The following is a 23,211-nucleotide window of genomic DNA, read 5'->3' on the forward strand; positions in this document are numbered from 1 at the left end:
AAGTCGTTGTTTACTACCCAATGTGACGAAAAAATAGAATAAAAATGTGTCTCATCTTTCCCCACCCTACTATATAACCGGTGTTTTTTTGTGTTACTGGTTAAAATATTTAACTGACAGGGAGCATCCTGGGTGTTGGGATAATATACCAACATCCCAGGTCTCAGGTGTGCCTCACTGAAGACCTCACCCTTATATAAAACAATTTGCCAATTCATTCAAGTACACCACAAATTTGTTATGCAATTCGTCCGTAAAATGCAAATTTGGTGTTCAATTTAAACGGGTTAAATTAATTTTGTAATATTACACGCGTGTTATGCAGTAGCAGTGTATAATGTAATTGGATTGTAAGGGTGTTACCACGTATTACATGGCAGGGCAAATTAATTAAACGGAATGCCATTTCATTTCGTTTGATGAATAATGTACAAAGAATGTCTATACGACATGTTATGTAAAATTAGAGCCCAGATATTGGATGCTAAACTAATGTTGAGCAGATGTTTCAAACTATGTTCATTATATCAATGCTGAAAGAAACTTAACATTTCTAACTTACATAACACGTCGTATAAAGTTTTTGCAGTCGATTCTTTATGCCGTACACACTGCCCTAAACTGCTGTACCCCTGGTGTATATGGGCCAGGATACGCACTGGTTAACCCTTAGCAGTCTGGCCTAAATCCCAGATCCCATGGCATGCCCTCGCACTGTATAGAACCTCACCCGTATAGAATACACCAGACTCCTACCTTACAAACACATATACTCAATACTTCACCCATATAGAATACACCAGACTCCTTATAAACCTTACACACACATACTCAATACCTCACCCATATAGAATATGTACAACTTCTCCATTACTAAACACACATATACTCAAGACCTCACCCATATAGAATATATACAACTTCTCCATTACTAAACACACATATATTGAAGACTTCACCCATATAGAATATGTACAACTTCCCTATTACTAAACACACATATACTCAATACCTCACCCATATAGAATATGTACAACTTCTCCATTACTAAACACACATATATTGAAGACGATGCGTTTTATTAAAGCGAAGCTACACACACATGCGATGCTCTCAAAATCGCGGTTATATGGAAAGCGCTGCGAACAATGGGTCGCCCATTGCCGCAAACTACGTGTAGCGGAGGTTACAATAGTAGCATTGTGACGTAACAATCATTCCTTCTTCAGAAAACTTCAAATTTCGCGACTCGAATTTCGACCACGTTTTATACGATTTCTATCCTCGATGACGTCCCTTGATGACGTCATTTCATCACGTCACTCCGATGACGTCACTTGACCAACTTTGCTATTTTTGGTTTGACGTCACGAGCGGATGTGACGTGCATCTTCTGGTTGACGATCTCTCCTGTGTCCTGCTGGGATGACGTTATGATTGATGACGTATTCGATGACGTATCACCGTTGGAGGTATGTGCTTTAACGTGTTTGCTAAGGTGGTCGCTTCGTTGGAATCTTTTGTTGCAAACCGGGCAAGCGAATCTCTTTTCGCCTGTGGGGAAACAACGATTAGACATTTGTGACGTCATGAAATAATAACGTCATGAAATGATGACGTAAGAGGTTGAATGTTTTGTTAAGAGGTATAACAAGGGTTTGGCTTTGTATACTGGGGTTATAAATGCGACACAGACTAAGACAATGTTATGTATTTGTAACTTTTTTTTAAAATTTTGTAAAAAAACGCAGTTTTACAAAGAATTCACAAGCGCCCTTCACAACACATACCTGTATGCCATCTGAGATGGGCTTTAAGATGGGAAGTCTTATTGTAAACTTTCCCACAGCCAGGTATATGACAACTGTGGACCTTGGGTTTGAATGCGGCGGCTGCTGGTCCTATGCGCTCAGCTTCCTGGCAGTTTGGGCAGTTACAGTTGGATCTGAGGTGTAGGGGGTTGGGTTACTGTATTGCATCTAAACATCTAGTTTAAACACTCCGGGGCGTATATTTTGAGATTCGATCATGTTTTGCAGTTTTTTTGTAAAATGTTGATTTAGATTGGAACAATTATCGATGATCAAGTTCAGTTTAGATATTTGAAATTGTTGCCCCAATATGCGAGGTTGGACACGTTACTTTCATTTATTTAAAGTTCCAACACATATATAAGATACATTTATTATTATTAGGTTTATATTGTACGTCCGCCAAAATGTTTAGCGTTTAACTTCTTCACAAAACACTGCATTATGTTCTCACCTGCCGGAGTATCGGCGAGAATTCCGCGGGGCTGGGGGCAGTGTAGGTGCCGCCAACATCGGTGGGAGACTCGATGTCGGGTCTGTGTACGCGGCGCTCGGGAGAACTGGTTTAAATGTTTCGTAGGGGGAATGATGTTGGGCTGGGGGGTATTTGATTGTTAATTAAATGGTTTCATGGAGATTTAATTGGCCAGCGTTATTTTAAACAAATGAAAATTAAAATAATTGCCGAAATCTGCAAAATAGCTGCGAGAATAACGAATGTATGGCAAAAATACGGTAAAATTTATCCAAAAATATATGACCCAAATTGTAACAATACTGACAAAAAATGGCATAAATAAAAAAAATCTTGTTATAATTTGTCATATAGCCTTGAGTTCGCACAATTTCGCTTTAAAATAAAAAATGAAATATGTATTTTTGTATAAACATTCCAATTTTCGGCAAAATGATAAAATCCCGACTAAATAATGTTGTACCTGCTGCCGATGTAAGAAGTGAAGTATTTGTAGCTAATGGGGTTAAAGTGGATGCGGGGAAGGTCGGGTGATATTCGGGCGTGTAAGCGGCCATCTGGGGAGGTTTGATAAGTTAATATCGCCAAGTTATTATATCAAGTTTAACAAAAACACAACCATTACAGTCACAAACATAAAATTAAAACAGACGCAAAATAAACATATAAACAAGCACATAACCAGAAGAGAAACAAGCACAAAGTTGGCATACATAAAAAGAACAACAAAACAATCACATAAACAAGCATACACACCTGGTTATGATGATGTTGCAAGGATTGCATTTCCAACCAAGTGTTTGTTGAATGCAAAGCCGCCTCCCATGGGTTGGGGTGGTAGGTTGGTCCTGTTGTGACGTAGTTTGGTGACGTAGCTGGTGACGTAGCGATGACGTTGGTGGGGCAGGGTGACGTAGCAGTGACGTAGGGTGACGAACTTGGGTTAATTGGGTCAGTAGGGACGGGCTTGGGGTACCAGGGGTCGTAGGATCGCATGTAGGGGCTGTTGGGGGAATTTGGTTTTAAATTAAAAAATATTTATTTTGTTCAGTCACTGCTATAGTGCATTTTGCTTGTCTTTCGGGTAAGCGAGCAATAAAGTAAATGAGATCCGTTTTTTTTCTTCGCTGCGGGGTAAGATGGGTACGCAATCAGCACATGGTGCCCCATATTTCCCATGTTTTGACAATTAACAACGCTCTTTTTGTGGGGAATACACAGTTATAGAATTATATTTGTCGTTTTTAGATTCTTTATTACGTCACACACCCACCTGTTGCTAACAAAGCCACGTGACGTTACGGAAGATCCGAGCACAGAGCTTGATGACGTCATGGAATGTGGATACGTCATCACAGGTGGTGATGACGGAGGAGGGGTCACGTGGTATGGTGATGACGTAGTTGAACAAATACTCTCAGCAGGCGAACCGGAATCTTAAAAGTAATTAAATATGAATTTATTAGGATTAGTTAATTATTCAGTTAATTAGGATTAATTAATATTTAATCAATTAATAGAGCTCATGCGACCGCTTATAAGTTAAAGTAAAGGACCATCTCTGGCCTAAGCCTCTAAAATTCGAATAAATTAAAGATTTGCGCTTGTAACAAGAACATACGGGTTCGAAAATCGTCGCTGCTACTGTTGCGGGCGTATATATGTGTGTCCTTGGGCAAGACGATTAACTTTAAACCAAAAAGGCGCGAGGATTAATAAGTCGTACATTTCAAGATTGTTTTGCAGTTGTTGTTTTTAAATGTTTATTTAGTTTTCGTTAAATTTGATTTGCACGTTAAAATCGCTAATACGGTACACATACACGCCAGCATTTCTTAAAGATTTTAAAATTGAAATAATTTGAAAATATTCCAGTTACCTGGTCCTCCTATAGGAGATGTGGGGTGGTCAGTTGCTGTAATAAAAACAATATATTAATATCAGCATAACTGTGTATTAGTAACTTTTAAAAATGAAACTTTGGAAAATATGATATCTCTCTATACAGAAAATAGTCGCACAAAAGTTACATACGTGGTAACTTGTAAGCAGGCATGAGGTGTATGAAACAGAACACCCTTGTTATAACGACTGTTGTTTCCCGCCATGCGAGGATAAATAAGTTACATACGTGGTAACTCGTAAGTGGGCACGAGGTGTATGAAACAGAACACCCGTGTTATAACGACAGTCGTTTCCCCGCCATGCGAGGATAAATAGGTTACATACGTGGTAACTCGTAGGCGGGCCCGAGGTATATGAAACAAAACACCCGTGTTATAACGACAGTGTTTCCCCGCCATGCGAGGATAAATAAGTTACATACGTGGTAACTCGTAGGCGGGCCCGAGGTATATGAAAAAAACACCCGTGTTATAATGACTTGCCCCGCCATGCGAGGATAAATAAGTTTATTTACTGTGATAGCGCAGTTAAAGTTAAAAAAAGTTTGTTTACAAACCACTTTGCGTATTCGCGCAACGTTGTTTACAAAAGTATTTGGTTGATCGTGCAACTGTGTTTTATAAATATTTGGTTTGTCGGGTTAACTATGTTTATTTAAATACTTTGTTCAACTTACGAGTTGCGTGAACATGTTGCATCTTGCTGACGAATGCACTGGCGTGATGATGGGCTAATATGGCGCCCCCTGAAACAATATAAAGTTATTGGAATTTTGTAAAGTATTGAGTAAATTAAAAATATAGGAGTAAATTATTTTTAACCTCGTAAACAAATATAAGTATTTTTGTATATATCCTTAAAAAATACGAAGAAAGTATAATTTGAAATAGTTAAAAACGCAAAAGATGGACCGATTTTGATAAACTCGTGTCATAACAACTTTCGCTGACTTGCCAACTACGAAAAGGCAGGCGCAAATTTAATATATATAGCCATATTTGTTTATGTAAAATATTCTTTTGAGTTCTCTATTAAAAAAAAAACACTTAAACGGGTCTGCAGGCGTTACAATTTATATTAGAAAGAATATAAATAGTCTGCCCCGTATTTTGCTTGATCGACATGATCATAACAAACGAAATTCGATTTTAATATATGTTTGTTCGCTATTAGACAAACCGGTGTTTTAGAATCGTTTTTCTTCATAATAATTCCTTATTATCGATAAATAATTGATTACTTGTCCGCTTGTTACGTCACAAATATAAATTTAAAATTCTGACAGCTTGTGACGTCACAACATACAGCTTGTGACGTCACAAAGGAAACTTTCGAATATTATTCTGTATTTAACTTATTATTACGTCAGCATTTTGAATACAAAAAGCGAAACGTGAGTAATATAGGACAAAAAAATAAAGCTAAATTTACAAATAATATACGCCATGATCCCTGACGTCATGAATGCGTACGTCATCGCTGCTTACGTCATAACTTACCCAGTGCGGATCCAGGTCCAGTTGGAGGATTGGCTTGCAATAAAGACGACGTTTGAGCACTCATTTTTATATTTAATATAAAACTATCAAGTCCTATATTAACCTGAAAAAGTTTAAAATATTTTAGGATTTTTAAATAACTATGTCAAAATGCATAATGATATATATTTTATAGTTTTTGCAAACTAAAAAATGCGCAATCGTTTCTAAAAATTGAATTCATATCTCAATGAGGGGAAAACAGTTCCGGTAACCATTTTGTTACTATACGTTGTAAAAAAACAATAACGTTTTTTTATACTGTATAATGTTTAAAAGAAAAAACAGAAAAAAAAACTTTATTTTTTGCAAACAAAATGTTTAAAAAATATCACTTCAAACGCGGTAAATTTTCGCATTAAAATCTAGAAATTTTATAAATTCTAAAATAATTATCCTGTTTGGTTCCAATTTAAAGTTCACTGTTTTTTTATCGACGCTCGATCTGTAAATTGCAACGATTTTAAAAAATGGCGACGTGATAATCCGGCTCTACACCTGGCATTCGATTTAGAGATAAAACATGACGTTCTAGACTAGCCATCGGCGAAAAGATCAATCGTTTTTGCGCCTCATTGTTGCTGATAGATGATTTCGATTCTAGTTTGTCGGTTTTTACTTTGATCATGACTTGGATTAGGTTAACTTAATAAGACCGGTTTAATTATGTGTAACTTTGTGAGGAATGTAACTTTGTGTGTGCTGCTGCGTTTAAAAAAGTAATTTATATGCTTTGGTATAGGTGTATGAGCTTGAGGTGTATGAATACACCATGTGTGTCTGGTGTATAAGAAGATACCCATGTTATAACTTGACAGTGAGCATGAGGTGTATGAATACACCATGTGTGTCTGGTGTATAAGAAGACACCCATGTTATAACTTGACAGTGAGCATGAGGTGTATGAATACACCATGTGTGTCTGGTGTATAAGAAGATACCCATGTTATAACTTGACAGTGAGCATGAGGTGTATGAATACACCATGTGTGTCTGGTGTATAAAAATACACCCATGTTATAACTCTACAGCGAGCATGAGGTGTATGTTTATAATAAACCATCAAATTAGTTTATATTTAAAATAGTGGCCGATTATGACCTAACAGTTCAAACAGTTACGCCTCAATTGGGCTTAAATTTAAATTAGTTTTAATCTGCCTAGCCTATAGCTGTATAAGTAAAGCAACGATAATCACAGATTAAAACTGACTCAAAATCGGAGAAAATTTAACCTGCAGGCAATACAACGTAACCCAAACCTTATAAATGATTTAGACAAAGCTGTATTCTTCAAAGTTGGGCGTTAAAGTTTTCTAAAGACGCGAGTCGCTTGCTGATAAATAATACATCTCCTGGCACAAGTGCGACTCGTGATATAACCTTCCGTTGAACTGAAGTTCTTTGTTTGAAATCCAGGCAATAACTGTCAAGTTATAACATGGGTGTCTTCTTATACACCAGACACACATTGTGTATTCATGCACCTCATGCTCACTGTCGAGTTATAGCATGGGTGTCTTCCTATACACCAGACACACATGGTGTATTCATATATCTCATGCTCACTGTCGAGTTATAACATGAGTGTCTTCTTATACACCAGACACACACGGGGTATTCATACTTACAAATGTAATCTTATACCTTTTATAAACAAACGGTTACAAAACAATCACCCAAGCGGATTTTTAGCAACTTATAATTCGCATTATAATGACCATATAGTCAGTAATACATGTAATACGCTATACGCCCAGGTCGTAATCCGAGATTCTATTAGATATAGCTTAGTCGACGCGACGGCATCATATTCGCATCGGCGGCCATTTAATACTAAACGCCGAAGCGCTTTATTTTAACAGGGCGAAATATTTATACTCGATGTAAAAAATAGTCTACTTTTGCGAAATTTAATTTGCATTTCTATTTATTAAGATTATATGTTTTTATGTATTATTTGCGGTAACATTTATCTATATATAGTAGGGTGGGGGAAGATGGGCACCTTTAGCACATAATATCCAAATGTCCTGATCGTGTTTTAAACAATTACTAAAAGTCGTGGTCATATAGTTTTATAATTTTTTGAATGTTCTTTATTTACTACTAAACGGGGCGAGAAAATAGAGGTAAAAGGTGTCTCATCTTCTCCCACCCTACTGTATTTCTATATGGGGGGGGGGGGGCTTACAGCGCGACACTTCACCAGGGACCTCAGATATTTGCCAGAGAACTTAATTATATTTTTTCGCACTTTTTACACCAATATAGTAGCGTTGCGGCTACGAGTAAAATGAAAACGCGACAAATTTTCAATGCGGTTTTAGCAGGTGTGCGGTAAACCCCGCGTGCCAAGCAAAGCCTTAAATAAATTCGAACTCAGCTTTAAATCCTTGCGTGTTACAACTATATTAGCGTGGTTGCTACAAGTAAATCGCCTGCTGAAAAATAATGCGACAATTTTTCAAGTTTCACACACATACTGTATAAAGTGGTTCGACTTAAGATATTTTTTAAAATAATAAACAATTTTATAACGAGCCCTATACAGATGATTACTTAGCGCAACTTCTGAATATGCATATTTATCACTAAATAATAACTAAACTTAATCAAAATATATCACTACGGGGTAAGAGGGTTTTCTGTGGCTATTTTTCCTTTGATGCTGGTATTCTCCACTCAAACAGGATATAGTAGGGTGGGGGAAGAAGGGACACCTTTAGCACATATAATACCCAAATATCCTGTGTTCTAAACAATTAACAACGGTCTATATGGAAATCGGATTACAAACCTCTATTACTGCAAGTCATTATACGATGCAATATCACACTGCAATAACGGAACATTTTTCTTTTACTGTTTTCCCATTTTCGCGTTCATACATTCATGCGCACACATACAGTATAAACCTCCAACTGTCAAATACGACGCTACTCCGCGTCTATTATGCGCACTTTTTCTGTTCTGTCTTCTTATTTCGCCGACGCTTTTTTATAGGCTTACATGCGCGCACATATTGAATCCGTTATAAATCTGCAACTTTTAACTTCGATGTTACACCACGTATGGTAAGTACGTTTTTCTGTTTCCAATTTAAATATCGCTCTCATGTACCCATACACATATAATGTCAGCTTATAAATCTGTAACTTCTAACTACGATACTATACACGCATTATAAGAACGTTTCAACTTTCCAAATACGTCTTATAAACATATAATGTCAGTTATAAACCTTCAACTCCAAACTACGATCTATCCACCACAACTGCTTACCAAGCACTGCCCTTCCACACACCGTGTCTACCACTTACAAGAAACCTCCTTTTTTCCACTCGCACCTGCGCGCACGTTATCTTCTCTTCATATCACGAGACAAAATGTTCAAGTCCTATCTCCTCAAACCTGCATACTGTATAGTCTTATCATAGCACGAACACTGCACTGCAGCCAGCTACCAAAACAAGAGTTGTTTTGTTTGTTTTGCGATTCTTTTGTCTTTTTATCATCCTTCCACCCATAAACGTAAAACTTTCATTTTAAATCCCGCTCGTGCTCAATTTTCGCTACATTTGAAAAGCGATTTTTATAACATCGAATACGATACCGAAGATCAAATTAATTAAAACAAGAGAAGGGAATTTGCAGCAAAATGACAGTCGTTAAAAAACGCTACGGGTAAAAACTACTTGAGTATAAGTGTCAAAAAACGTGGCTGCTATAAACCCACTATGACTGCGGATCCATTTTGTTTAAATTTTCCAATAGCTTTAAAACTTACTGACCGTCGTGTCGTGACGTCACCATTTACGCTTATTTCTTATTTTTAGTTATTTTATTCGATTGTTTTAAATAAATCGACGTGGTTGTTATAAAGGCTTACGACAGCAAGGGTTAATTTTTTCATTTAATTTTGGGTTCAATAGTTTTAATACTTTATTGGTAATTATTAAACTAATGCTAAAAATTATATTTATTTTAAATATTCATTTAAACAATCGAGCGATACTTTGCAGGTTTAGTTATTTTAAAATATCTTTATTCTAAAATCGAAACGGTTTTACATTTTTCAACCGATTAACTAAATATTCGATAATACTTTGGGTAACTTCTAAAATTCCTTTAAATTATAATACCCAGGAAATGCATACCCCCAATATACAGCTGTATAGGAAGGATATCTTAAAAAGTACTTGAGATTATGCGTTGGTAATTGGCGACCCTTGAGCTGTCAATCAAAGTCTGTTTATTTACATGGCAGCTAACGACAATACTTGACGAAATTCTATCTCCCACTTAGAGAAAACGAGAGAAAAAAAAACGAGAAAAAAAGAAGAAGCGAGAGAGAAAAGACGAGAAAAAAGAGAAAGGCGATCGAGATTGCAACAATTCCAGGTGCAGGTTTGTTGTTTTGTTTGTTTAACGCGATTGCAATGAAACAACTTTGCTTTGCCGTTTGATTGCTGTGTAAGAAAAGCACGACCGTAACATTCAGCGATTTAAGTAATTTTAACTAAAAAAATCACGTTTAAAAAAACGAATAGTCAATTTTATGCGATTTGAGTGATTTTTAACTAAAAAAATCACGTTCAAAAATGAAATGTCAAAAAATGGCTGTTTAAATTAAGTGTAAACATCTCGAAACCGCTTTGTTGTCAAAACAAAGTCACGACCGTGAAATTCGGTGATTTAGTTTTGTTAGCTGCAAAATACCGTCTCGATTTGGGTGTAAACCTTTCAAATATGCGACACAAAACAAGGCGCATATTTAACTTAAATCGCGAATAAAATCAAACGGTAAAAAGTAGATGTTTAAATTAAGTACTCAACATGAGTTTAGTATCCAATATCTGGGCTCTAATTTTACATAACATGTCGTAAAACCTCTTCTATAATCTAGTCTTCTTCAGTATTGTTAATGAACATGGTTTTTAATAAATAAGCATCATTTTGTTTATATTTTAACACATATCATATTTTTAAATTGTATAGTAGAATGGGGAAGACAGGACGTCTTTAGCACATAATATCTAAATATCCTGATTGTATTTAAAAGAATTAACGACAGTCTATGGAAGTCGTGAGGATACGGTTTTATAATTCTTTTGAATGTTCTTTGTTTACTACCAAATGGGACGAGAAAACAGAATAATAAGGTGTCCCATCCTCACTTACCCTACCATATATTTACAAAACTACCGTATAGCTGCTGTACGTTTAGTTCGGTAACAAATATGTTATTCTAAGTTGATGCCTTAAGTTCTCCATACTATAACCTTTATAATTAGCCGTACCGTGCGCCTATAGTACCTAATCAAATATAATGAATCACTTTTCATATTTCTGCTCCCCTAAGCTGATTCTCACGCTTAATTTAAACGTAATTGCTCTGTCTACTTTACAATGTTAAGACTATTATACTAAGTTTAAACATTTTGCCGTTATTAAGACCTTTTCAGCCTAATTACCAGGATATAGCAATTAACCCTAATTATCAAATAACTAATCCTAAAATTATGTTCCACGCTAAGCGTAGTAAGTTTTATTAAAAAAAACATAAATTAAGGCTCGTTATCAAATAAGCTTTGCCCCCTATAGTTTCAAAAGATATATATACAACTTCTTGCAAGCATAAATTAAACCATATTAAAGCTAAACCGAAATCGTAGAAGGCAGCCGTATTAAATTAAACAGCGACCAAGTGTAAAAAATGAATTCCCTGTATATAGACTTCCCACTAACGTTTTACTTTATCATTTATGTATACCTGTTTGGTTTTTAAAGCATATTAATTACTTTGATATAAATTTGGTTGGTAAATGTGATTTGCCAAATGATTTTGCGTGTTCAGAGCTCTAACAGTCGTTATTTTATGCGTCTAGCGCAACCTAGCGGTTGCATGAATGCAGCTTTTACCAAAATGTTCCGATTTTTTTATTTTCCAATTTAATTTTGATTTAGTCCAAATTTTAATGTATTAAGTTGATCTGCTTATACAGCATGAAATTATGGCGCCAATTTAAGTGGATTTGAATCATGAATCACACTTGTTACGTCACAGTAGACGTTTATTTGCAAAACAAGCATCAAAACAACTTATTATTCAAACAAAATTTTGCGCCAAAAATAAAAACTACGCGAAATTTGAAAATTAACTCATAAAAGACGTTTTTTTTGGTAAGTTAAATGGGAAAAAATGCGAAAACATTACATCATTCTGTATGATTCGATTCGTAAGAGTTCAAATTAACCATAAGTTAAGTTTCTTGGTTAAAAAACTTTATAATTTTTGCCGCATTTAATTATTGTCAAGTTTAGGTGAGTGGTCAGCTGTGAAAATTAGTCGATTCGGCAAGATGTGTCGCCAACCACAGAACTTTGTTCGTAACCGAGTTGACTTTTTACGGATTAAATCACCAAAGCAATTAAAACGTCTATACCGCCTTTGATCAAAGCATCGCCTTGTAAGTGCATTTATATTCTCTTAATCTGAGTTGTATTTTAAAGCTTACACGGATTATTAGTTGGCCTGGGATAATAGAAAATGCACTTCTACTCAAGATACTTTAAAATTTAGTACTGCCTACAATTTCTGTGGTAATCTACAAAAAAAATGAATTTCCCCATGATTTAACTTCACAATGTCCACTGTGACGTTAATAACCAATTAATAATCGTCCTTATGATGTATGACTCGTTCAATTAAATCAGCTTTGCCAGGTAAAAGCATGGAAAAGTCGAAAATTGACGATTTTCAGATTAGCACGAAAATCTGAACGGTATCCGGTCCATTATAACGTCTTTATCACGTAGCCATTTTAGGAAAGAGGTTTTTGTCATAAATTAGAGCTTTTTACGCTTATATAAGCGACTAAACGGCCGTTTTTACTTCTAATAAATCACCCACAAAGTTACATACGCGGTAACTCGTAAGTGGGCACAAGGTAAAGAAAACAAAACACCCGTGTTTTCATTTATTAAAAAACACCACAATTTTACCAGTACTATTCCTAAACTCAAAATACATCTTTCTTGGTCCGAAAAATGTTTGTTCTATGTAGTACCTATACCTTTAAAATAGCAGCTGGATTTAAATCAAAGCTTTAGCTTGTCAAATTTTTTAGTTCATGTATTTTTACGCGACCAAAGACCCCAAGTATGTACTTTTTAGCCGCATAGTATAAACTCCGTATTTTTTACGATAAACCCTGAAACTTCAAACGGCTATTTTTCCATTTTATTAAAAAACACTACAATTTTACCAATACTATTCCCAAACCCAAAAATATGAAACCCCGAAAGTAAAACATGGCAATCGTCCCTGTATTAAGACCTCCCAAATACTCGTTTCAAAATATTTGTTTCGTCTCCGCGTGCGAAACAGCAGCTGGCTATAAGCCAAGGCTTTCACTTGTCAACGGAGTTAGTTTTGATCCGAAACGGTGGTTCGGTTTTAACATCCAGGTGTGTCTTCAACCGCATGGCCTGCCTGTAATTTGAACGGATATCGGAGAAAAATGTAACCACTTGTGAATCAGAATTGTCCGGCCGCTTTCAGTACAAACATAACAGCACATATACAGTAAGGGTGGAGAAGACGGGACACCTTTAATACATAATATCAAAAATCCTGATCATGTTTTAAACGGTCTCTATATGGTTGTCGTGAGGGTACGGTTTTATATTTCTTTGAATGTTTTATTTGTTTACTACCAAATGGGACGAGAAATGAAACGGTAAAGCGCCCCATCTTTCCCCACATTACTGGCGAGGCAACGGCAGTCGTTATAACACGGGTCAGCGGTGTTCTGTTTCATACACCTCGTGCCCGCATACAAGTTATCACTTATGTAACTTTGTGGGTGATTGTTCTAACGTTAACCCGCAGTTCTTTCTCCTCAAACTTTAAAATTTTGCAGAATTCTCGTCAAATTTTGACTAAGTTGCACCACAGTAAGGGTAGGGTGTTGTGGTATTATATTGAAGCTCATTACAGCTACGTACGTAGCTCACATTGTTGCGCTAAGACCTAGGTGTTATCTGTTTTATTGTCCGCATTAAATGAGGCGGCGCGATTTCGCTCCTTCGCAATATTGAGGTATTAGAATAGCGAATCGAGACCCAACCTATTGTTACGTAACAATAAAACGCGATGTGGTTATGACGTCACAATGCTAGGGAGCTATGGGTCCCAGGTGGGCCGAAAATCCAATAATGACCCCTGTCTTTGTTACGTCATAATCCAGGGTTCGAAACAGCGGGAAATAGCGAAACGGAGCTTGTGCAAAATTTGGCGCTAAACCGCGGCTATGAATTGTTACGAAGCCCGATGGAAGTTGTAATTTCGTGAAGTTCGAAACTCGCAATGATGACCGGTTGTGATGATTCGAAACGGATGTTCAATAAAGGCGAGCCTTCTGCGGTTGGGAGGTAAATTTAAAGCTTATATATCGTGAGAAACTGATGCCCTCATATATTGGGTATTTGAACTGGTTTGGGGTTTAGAAGGAGGATATGCTATAAGGGCATGATTGGGTTTGTTTGCGAATATTTAATGAAACGTTTCCTGTTTACGCTAAAGGGGGGACGCTGCTTATAAAAATTACGAAATAAATATCTACGTTGATCTGCGCTAAACAACGCTGGGCGTAGATATTTCTTTGTTCGTTCATTTAAGCGGCGTTTATACTACAGCATAGCTCGCTTAAGTGTAAAAAGAACAAACAAAGAAATATCTACACCCAGCGTTGTTCAGCGTAGGTATTTCTTTGTAAGATTTTTTTTAGATGGCGTTTACACTACAGCGTAGCTCGCCTCAAAACAAACGTTATAAGCAGCACAACAAGCCAATCGTTGTTTAGTCTTGCTGTATTTCATTCAATATAACGACAGATTAAACTTATTATCTTATCACCAATTCCACACAAGTTGTAAAATATAATTTCGAATTCAAGTTTTTGCCGCTAATCCGGTACGCTTTAACCAAGCCGGATAGACCGTAATTATAGCGGTTAATTCGGCAAGCCGAAAAGACCGCATTCTTGCTCGATCGTCGTGACGTAGACCGGTAATAACATATCGGGTCTCCGGTTCCGTCTGTTTCTTTAAAATTTGTCGACCTTTTCGTGTTTTTAATTTTTTAATTCTTCACCGAGACATTCCTGCTTACCGGTCACTTCCACCTGTCAATCAAACAACCACCTTGAAGCCACGCCCACTTTTACACCTGTTACAAACGGTGAGTTAAACTAATTACATTCCGACACGGTTTGGGCCAAAAATCACGAAAAACATATTTTAATGGCGACCTGCTGGTTTAATTGTTACGTAGGTGTTGCCAGTGTGACGTTTAAATATAACTTGTGATGTATTTCCTGTTGAAAAATACGGAATATTTTGGTAACCGGAGGTTAAGGGGTAAAATGGGAGCTAAACCAGTTTACAGTTGAGTTCGAACGAACAACGCTGGGTGTAGATATCGCTTTGTTCTTTTTACACTGAGACGAGCTACGCTGCTGTAGTGTAAACACCACTTAAAAGAACAATCAAAGAAATATCTACGCTGAGCTGCGCAAAACAACGCTGGGTGTAGATATTTCTTTGTTTGTTCTTTTTACAGCGATGCTATAATAACGCGGTTTTATGTCTGTTTTTCCCAAAGCCTTAAATAGTTTTTGACCAAATTTAAAGCCTGGAAAATTGCTTCAAAATTTCAAACGGTCGCTTAAAATCGTCTGTATTGTCCTTTGCCATTTAAACTTGTAGAAAATTATAAAAACGGCCAATTTGGCTTAAATGTGGACATCGTTATTTGCGCTAACTTATCCCTGTAATCCATATATTATCTATAATAGGGTTTTTCAACAATGTTAAATTGGGAGGAATTGTACTCGGGCCTTGTTGCGTAAAATGCGACCATTTATTGAGAAGTGTTGATATAATTGATACAGCATTATCATAGTTTGTTTAAACCAGATGTATGTATGTGAACATGTATACGTTTTTATTCGTATGTGTAGTACTGTGGCTGTGGGGTAAGATGGATACGTCATCAAGCATTGTGTTTGGTGGGGGAAGATCCGTTTCATTCTCTTTTTTCGTCCCATTTAGTTGTAAAAAAAGAACATTTAAAGAGTTATAAAACCGTATCCTTACGACTCCCATAGACCGTTGTTAATTGTTTGAAAGACGGATATTTAAATGTTATGTGCTAAAGCTGTCCCATCTTCCCCCATCCTATTATCCCATATTTCCTAACCGTTTTTGAACTATAACAACGCTTTTTTAAAGTCGTGAGGATACGGTGTTACAATTCTATAAATATTCTTTGTTTACTACCAAATGGGACGATACAAGATAATAGAAACATGTACCATCTTACCCCAACCTACTGAAACAGAACACCGGTGTTATAACGACTGTCATTACCCCGCTACGCAAGGATAAATAAGTTACATACGTGGTAAGTTGTAAGCGGGCACATAAGGTGTATGAAACAGAACACGTGTGTTATAACGACTGTCGTTCCCTGCCACGTGAGAAAAAATAAGTTATATTCCTTTAATAAGCCTGTTTTTTACTTCTTTCTTAAAAACATATTTTCTTGAAAATTGTCTCTCTTATAAGTTAAGGAAGATTGTATGCGAAATAATTGGAGCGTCTGTGACGAGACAATGGCAATTATCACGCGACAATCTAGTGGTTTATTAATTTAATTGCTTAAGGTTAAGTGTGTCGATTGTTAATTGTGACGTAACTATCGCTCGTACCGATCGCGCGATGATTTTAAGTATAAATTAATTATGTAAGAATTTGTGAATTAATTTGGCGTTCCAGAGACATTTTAGTAACACGGGGGCTTTGTTTATTGAATTAATGTAACTTATTTATCCTCGCATGGCAAGGCAACAACAGTTCTTATAACACAGGTGTTCAGTTTCGTATGCCTCGTGCCCGCTTATGACTTACCACGCGTATGTAATTTTCGTGGTTGTTTTGTTTTTTCATTATTTCAATGTATGGATAGAAGACGAATATGACTTGTTTATCCTGGCATGGTGGGGCAATGACAGCAAACGTTTATTACTTGGTGTCGTGTTTTGGACGCCCACTGGGTTAAAAAACGCCCTAGCCACTGTGTCATGGCGGCGCATTTCCACTAAATAAATGAAAATTAACACAAGATGTTAAAATAATATTATGATAGTTGTCACTCCCATGCCCATAGTCGAACTGTAGCTTGGTAAATGGCCGAAGAAGGGTGTATGTGTTATTTAGTGTAAGTTCTGGTGCTCCGTCTAGCGGCAATGTAAATCTGAAGCGGCCCGTCGTTGTATCACGTCACATAACTTCTATTGTCCCAATTATTAACCTTAATACTTGACGTCGCGCGCTAACTTTTCTAAATATTATCATTAGGAAAATTTATTTTTCCTGTTTTACAACAAATTTTATTCAATTTTGTAACTTATTTTTAAAACGCTCCCCAATTAGTTTCAGTGTACACCGTGTCTAGATTAATTATTTTAAGGGGATTCCCCTGTGGGAAATAATAACTTGTGTTTTGTTTGTTATATATTGTAGTTTTAAATCAGCGATTTTTTGTTGTATTTCAGCATTTTTTTGCAGCTTAAATATGGAAGACGTTTTAACCAAGAAATCGCTGTATTTACAAATTTTATCTGAAGTTTTCAATCGAATAATTACGGATTCTGTTGAGTATAAAGCAACTAAAACAAAGATACAATTCTCACCTTTGAAAATCGCCAATAAAAGAGTTTTGGGCGATTTTATTTTACCTAAAAGACTGTATGATGTTCTATGCCTAATGCTAGGCGACCAAGACGACCCTAAAGTCGAGGTTCTCCTGCAAAAGTTTGTGGCAGAGTCTAAAGACCTGCCTGTAGAAGTAAGTGGATATAAAGCAACCAAAAGTGGGATTGTATTTCAGCTTAACCGCGCTGTTCTTGCTCGTAAAGTCGTGACAACAATTCTACAAAAAGCAGAGGATATAAAAAAGCTGGAAAATCAAGTTTTACCAGAGTGTAGGAGAAATGATGTTGTTTTGTGCTGTGTTGATGATAATGTTTCTACTGCTAGAACTCTCACCTACATAGCACCATATATGAATGCAGGAAGCAAGGAAACTGAGTTGGTTTTTGTATCTAAAAATCCAGAAGCAAAATTCGAAACATTACTTCAAAACACAACATATACTCAAGATTCTAAAGAGAGTTATAATACGAATAAAATATTGACGTTTTTATCAGGAGTTACTGAGGAAAATCGTATCAATTTTGATTCAAATGCTGACATTTGTAGTCATACACTTTTCACCAGTTTCTACAAAAAAGTTTTCAACTCAAAAATCTTTCTCAACGAATCCGTGCTGAGGTGTTTAGCTTTATTGGATGAAAGGTTTAAAAACGGTGAAAATAAGTTTCAAATAGTTTGTATTTGCTGTCAAAGTGACAATTTTTTCATGTGGCAACTTTTAACTCTGTTTTTAATCTATCTTCACTTTAAAACTTCCAAAAATGAAAATTGCTCTATTTTTGAAAAATTTTCAAATTTGAACATTGAAATGATTTCTCATGGTCCAGTTAACTTTAAAGGGGTCAATACACTGACTTCTTTGGAGCAAAAGTACCAGGAAAGTATCTCTGATAGTTTTGTGTCAAAGTATGGTGATACTGGTGATTGGGGGCCGTTAGTTCCCATAATATCTAAATCGGTGTTGAAGTTAGATGTGCTTGGTTGTTCAGTACCTTCCAGTGTTGCCTTAGATGCCAACAACTCCAGTGTTGAGTCAAGGTTTGTGATGTATAATTATTCTCGACTGGCAACACTGCTCCAAAAATATGAAGCAGAAGTTGAGAACGGAAAATACCCAAAACTACCTCGCATCACTGAAATAGACTTCACGTTGTTAGACGAAAACGAAGAACATACAATTGTCGACTATCTGTGGAAGTTTGACGATATTTTAGATGATTTCTATGCCTGTTTTGACGAAAACTCACAATTGATTTCATCAAATTTCAAACCTCATTTAGTAGTCGCATATTTGAGACAATTTTGTAAAGTTTTGAGTTCTTTTTACAGTCGGTATCACGTTTTGGGTCGGAACTTGTCGCATTTGTTACCAATAATGCATGTGAGAATATATCTCATTAAAGCTGTAAAAATTGTTTTGTTAAAACTTTTTAAAATCCTTAACATTGAACCATTAGAACAAATGTAGCTCAGTAGCTGTTTCAGAGCATAATGTTTTATTTTGAGTTTATGATCTGAATTTTTTTTACTTCGAAAATGTCCTACATTTTTATGAAATGACTATTGTATAGGGGTTAGGATGAGAAAAGAACAGTCTGTAATATGAACATAAAGTTTGTTGCCATCAACTTACATTTGGAGCTTGTATTGTTTTTTTTTTCTTCATAAAATGACTATTCTATATGGGTGAGGTGCTACAGGGCTTAGTGGTCTGGGGCAGTGTTGTACCTTTACCTCATATAAATTGACTAGACTGTTAGATTATTGACTAGTGTATTTGGACAAATTAAGAGAAATTGTGTTGATTATTGTCAGAAACTCACTTGGAGTTTGTATTGTATGAATATTTAATGTAATGTACAATTGTATTTATTTACAATTGACATCATGTATTACATAATGCTGTATTATGTAGGTGGGGATACCTTAGGTACAATATGGGATATTTGTTGTAATTAAAGATTAATGAGTAATTCAAAAGTTCTCCCACATACAAATGCATTGAACGTAGAAAATGCTGACATCAGCGAAATTGATGAATCTTCTCTGATCAACTATGGTGATAATAATGAACAAACTGACACAACCCGAACCCGAAGTAAGTTAGTTTTAGCATAGGCACCAAACTTTTGATAAAGCAGGGGGGACAGTTTACCCCTATAATCACCTAATAAAATTATTTTATAAGTTCGTTAACTAATTAAACATTTTATATTTTTTCATAGACACTCAACCACAGGTTAAAAACCACTTCATAATCAACCAAACAATCCTGTTCGTTTATATTTCATTCTTCTCAATAATTGGATGTTTTTTACGGATTGGAATCGACCTCGTGTTCAGCGCCGAGCTCGCTCACATTGAATCTTCAACCCAAATTATTGTACAGTCGTATTTCTCCAACATTTTTGGTTGTTTTCTACTTGGATTTATTCATAGATTGAATTTAAAGCCTGGACCCCTTGTGACTGGGCTTACCACAGGTGTGATTCTTAGTTTTGTTGGAAAATAATTTACAATCGGTGCTGTGGGGTATGGGAGTACTGGCTTCTTAAGTGTAGGGTACTGAGTTCAAATCTCGGTGTTGCTACCATTTTTGGTATAAACAAGACACCTTATGTATTATTGTAATTGCTTCTACAATAATTGTAAATATTACCTTTGTGACTTACCACAGGTGTAAGTGTTAGTTTTGTTGAAAATAATTCATGTCTGGCTGGCTAGGATTATTACCTTTTATCTAAACAATAAACATGATATTAAATACAAGGGTGCGGACTTATTAATAGCATAGTTATAGCCTTATAGGCACTTGCCTTTTCACCAGAAGGTACTGGGTTTGAAACTTGATGCAGCCGCTATTGTTATCGCCTTTTTAACAAAAAAATGAATGAAAATATATTATTGTTTATGTTTTATTTACACCATAACTAGCTAAAATTTAAACATCTATATATTACTTTACTTGATTTTAATTTAAGTATATTTCCACAAGGTTTGTGCGGATGCTTGACAACTTATTCAAAATGGAATCAACAAATAAGTTTGTTGCTTGTTGGCATGGTAACAACCACCAGCCAATCACAGCTCTCTGCTATTTGCGTGATCACAATAGGCATGCTCACGTACTCCTGCTCGTATATCACAGGAGAAGATTTTTCACGCTGGGTTGTTTCACGAAATGTCATAAAACGTGGGTTAAAATAATATTTATTTTTAACATGTTTTTATTTATCTTTTTGAAAAGATAGTGATAGAAAAATTTATTTAAAACAACAAAGAGAATGAATTAGCAACAATCAATAGTCGTCAAAATACGCTCTGGATAAAAAGTGTGGAAACAGCATCTGTTAAAAAGCGTGGCTGTTAAACACAAATATTTTGCCATTCAGTATTCTGCTTTTTGCAATTCTTATAAATAAGTTTATGACACTGCCTGCATAGTATGTGTTCTAATGCATTATATGAATGTGTTCTATTTAAATTTCACATAAATTTAAATCATTTAAATATATTGACAGGTCAATTATCAAAGAAAGCATCAACAATATGTCATTGTTGCATCACAATGTCTCTTGTTATCATCATAACTGTTCTGCTGGCATTAATATTTATCTACCAATCTAAGTCCTATGTTATACTCACTCTATGTTTAAGTGGCTTGCTAGCACCTCTAGGGGCAAGCATGAGATATGTGATATCTATGGTCACACCTAAATTTGACTTCAAGAGAAAAGTCGTCGTTTTGAATCGACTTCCCACTGGGACATTGCTGGCAAATGTATTAGGTGAGATGTGAATAATAATAAGGTCAACAAAATGTTTACGAGTCTGTAAGTTGTCAGCCATGAATGAAAAACAAGTCATCTTAGTGGTAACTCGTAAGCGGGCAAGAAGTGTATGAAACAGAACACACATGTTATAACGGCTGTCGTTGCCCCCCATGCGAGGATAAATAAGTTACATGCGTGGTAACTCGTAAGCGGGCACGAGGTGTATGAAACAGAGCACCGTTTAATATAACGATTGTTGTTGCTTCATCTATACAGTTTTATATTGTCATATTTTCCCTAGGTTCAATTGCTATTGCAGTGTGTTATGTTATAAAGTTACATACACACAACACAACTACAATGGTTTACTTGGATGGGATACAAACTGGATTTCTTGCATGTTTAACTACAGTCTCATCCTTTATTGGGGAGGTTATACAACTGAGGAGAAATAAACCTGGCAACACTGGTCAAGAATCTGGCAACACTGCTAGCTATGCTTATGTTGTAATTACAATTACACTGTGTTTGTTTTGTGGTAGCATGGTTAATTTGACCAGTGTTAATGCTTATCATGAATTAGGTTTATTGAGTGATTTAGCAAATATGACTAACACAGGGTTATAGCTACGAGAATAAGCAAGAAAAATGCCTTTATTTCATTAGTAGGTGCCCTGTACACCTTATGCTCATTGTCAAAGTAGGATACTTTCATGTTTATCTTCGGGATAGGAAACCAAGGGGTTTAATACGCAGTGGTGTATGATACCACCTTATACAACATAACTTTTTTGCTGTGCTATCAGGTAGATTATTTTGTTTGGGTTGTTTAGGGCATTATTTATGTAATACATCAAGGTTGTAATAGATTAAACCTTGCCTATTTATTGCAACCTTTTTACTGCTGCTCTGTTTAAACTTATCTTGCCTTTACTAAACACTCGCTTAATGCACATTTTTCCGTTATACACAATTTCTATTACTTGTTATTAACGTTACACAGACTCCTAGTTGTTGTTCATTGTTTTCTTCAGCGTTGCATTTTGTGATTATTTTGAAATAAACAACTTTTGTTCAAAATAAATTGATTTCTAAACATTTAAAACATTGTTGATGATGTTTTAATCAATTTGTTATTGGAAAAATAATTTTGTATTGTTATTATTGATGAAGAATTTAGGTAGTCATATTTAAAACAGACCTATTGAAAATAAAAGGTACACTATGGGTCATGTGCGGAATTCTTTATTTTTCAGATGAAACTTTAGTAGTACAGCATTTTAATATTGTTTTGAAACTAGTAATTAAAGTTGAATTTTGTATTCATTATTGTTTATGTTTGTATTATTGCCATAAATTACCAATGTAGGGTTATAATATATGAGTTATGGCCAGATGCTGAAATGCATTTTATTTGGGGTAAATTGACACCGCTGGTTAAAAACATTCTCGAAAAAATGGTACATATTTAAAATAAAAGTAATTTTATTTGTTAAATTACGTTGCTGACCCGATAAATCGCCCCTTTAAAATTCAATATAAATGTCCCCAAAAGTTAAAAATAAACGCCCAAAAAATCCCGCTTATTTGGCGAATCAGTGGAGCGTGACGCGATGACGTAATAGGGAATTTGTGTGAATAACAGTTTCGATGCCAGAGATTTTACGTCAGAGTGAAGTCCTGTATGTTATTAATCTGCTTTGCGTGTAGCTTCAGTAAGGTAAATTTCAGAATTTTCAGACGGAACACTTCGAAATTTCGTAAAAAATAATACTGCTTTTGTCGTATGTTTTGTGAAGAATTTTCCGGTACATAGCAGAATAGGCTGGTGGAAAGTGTTAGTGGTTGGTGGTTAGTGGGTTAGGTGTTGATGGTTAGGGGGTTAGTGGTTACAGGGGTTAGTTGTTAGTGGTTATAGGGGTTAGT

At 35.7% G+C, this 23,211-nt stretch overlaps 3 protein-coding genes across 9 annotated transcripts; 2 read left to right on the top strand and 1 right to left on the bottom strand.

The window, feature by feature from the left end:
* Window positions 1–1,062: 1,062 nt before the first annotated feature.
* On the bottom strand, window positions 1,063–8,996 carry zf(c2h2)-2 (zinc finger protein). Of its 2 annotated transcripts, none has more exons than XM_018814552.2 (10): window positions 6,991–7,182; window positions 5,691–5,793; window positions 4,868–4,936; window positions 4,166–4,201; window positions 3,560–3,722; window positions 3,043–3,289; window positions 2,750–2,843; window positions 2,266–2,407; window positions 1,791–1,945; window positions 1,063–1,554 (listed from the first exon to the last, which is right to left on the bottom strand). In XM_018814552.2, exons 2-10 carry the CDS (start codon window positions 5,752–5,754, stop codon window positions 1,334–1,336), a joined length of 1,191 nt encoding a protein of 396 aa, XP_018670097.1. In that variant the 5' UTR covers window positions 5,755–5,793; window positions 6,991–7,182; the 3' UTR covers window positions 1,063–1,333.
* Window positions 3,548–19,427, top strand: LOC104266369. Of its 6 annotated transcripts, XM_026837279.1 has the most exons (5): window positions 3,548–3,729; window positions 10,038–10,132; window positions 12,056–12,201; window positions 13,984–14,167; window positions 17,353–19,427. In XM_026837279.1, exons 4-5 carry the CDS (start codon window positions 14,119–14,121, stop codon window positions 18,978–18,980), a joined length of 1,677 nt encoding a protein of 558 aa, XP_026693080.1. In that variant the 5' UTR covers window positions 3,548–3,729; window positions 10,038–10,132; window positions 12,056–12,201; window positions 13,984–14,118; the 3' UTR covers window positions 18,981–19,427. The 6 variants fall into 6 exon arrangements, with proteins under 6 accessions (XP_026693080.1, XP_026693079.1, XP_026693078.1 ...); XM_026837278.1 differs by lacking the exon at window positions 12,056–12,201 and having other exon boundaries at window positions 10,038–10,138; XM_026837277.1 differs by lacking the exon at window positions 12,056–12,201.
* Window positions 19,426–22,365, top strand: LOC100183087 (fluoride export protein 2-like). Its single transcript, XM_002128095.5, has 5 exons — window positions 19,426–19,610; window positions 19,738–19,995; window positions 20,508–20,705; window positions 21,034–21,300; window positions 21,587–22,365. Exons 1-5 carry the CDS (start codon window positions 19,478–19,480, stop codon window positions 21,910–21,912), a joined length of 1,182 nt encoding a protein of 393 aa, XP_002128131.1. The 5' UTR covers window positions 19,426–19,477; the 3' UTR covers window positions 21,913–22,365.
* The last annotated feature ends 846 nt before the right edge of the window (window positions 22,366–23,211 follow it).

This window comes from Ciona intestinalis, chromosome 13, assembly GCF_000224145.3.
Source record: "Ciona intestinalis chromosome 13, KH, whole genome shotgun sequence".
NCBI lineage: Eukaryota > Metazoa > Chordata > Ascidiacea > Phlebobranchia > Cionidae > Ciona > Ciona intestinalis.

Excerpts from the sequence above, each read along its gene's own strand:
- LOC104266369 (XM_026837278.1), top strand. The coding sequence starts at position 14,119 with ATGATTCGAAACGGATGTTCAATAAAGGCGAGCCTTCTGCGGTTGGGA. Across the intron at positions 14,168-17,352 it reads GAGCCTTCTGCGGTTGGGAG|CATTTTTTTGCAGCTTAAAT; the intron begins GTAAATTTAAAG and ends GTTGTATTTCAG.
- LOC100183087 (XM_002128095.5), top strand. The coding sequence starts at position 19,478 with ATGAGTAATTCAAAAGTTCTCCCACATACAAATGCATTGAACGTAGAA. Across the intron at positions 19,996-20,507 it reads TGTGACTGGGCTTACCACAG|GTTTGTGCGGATGCTTGACA; the intron begins GTGTGATTCTTA and ends TATTTCCACAAG. Across the intron at positions 21,301-21,586 it reads ATTGCTGGCAAATGTATTAG|GTTCAATTGCTATTGCAGTG; the intron begins GTGAGATGTGAA and ends TATTTTCCCTAG.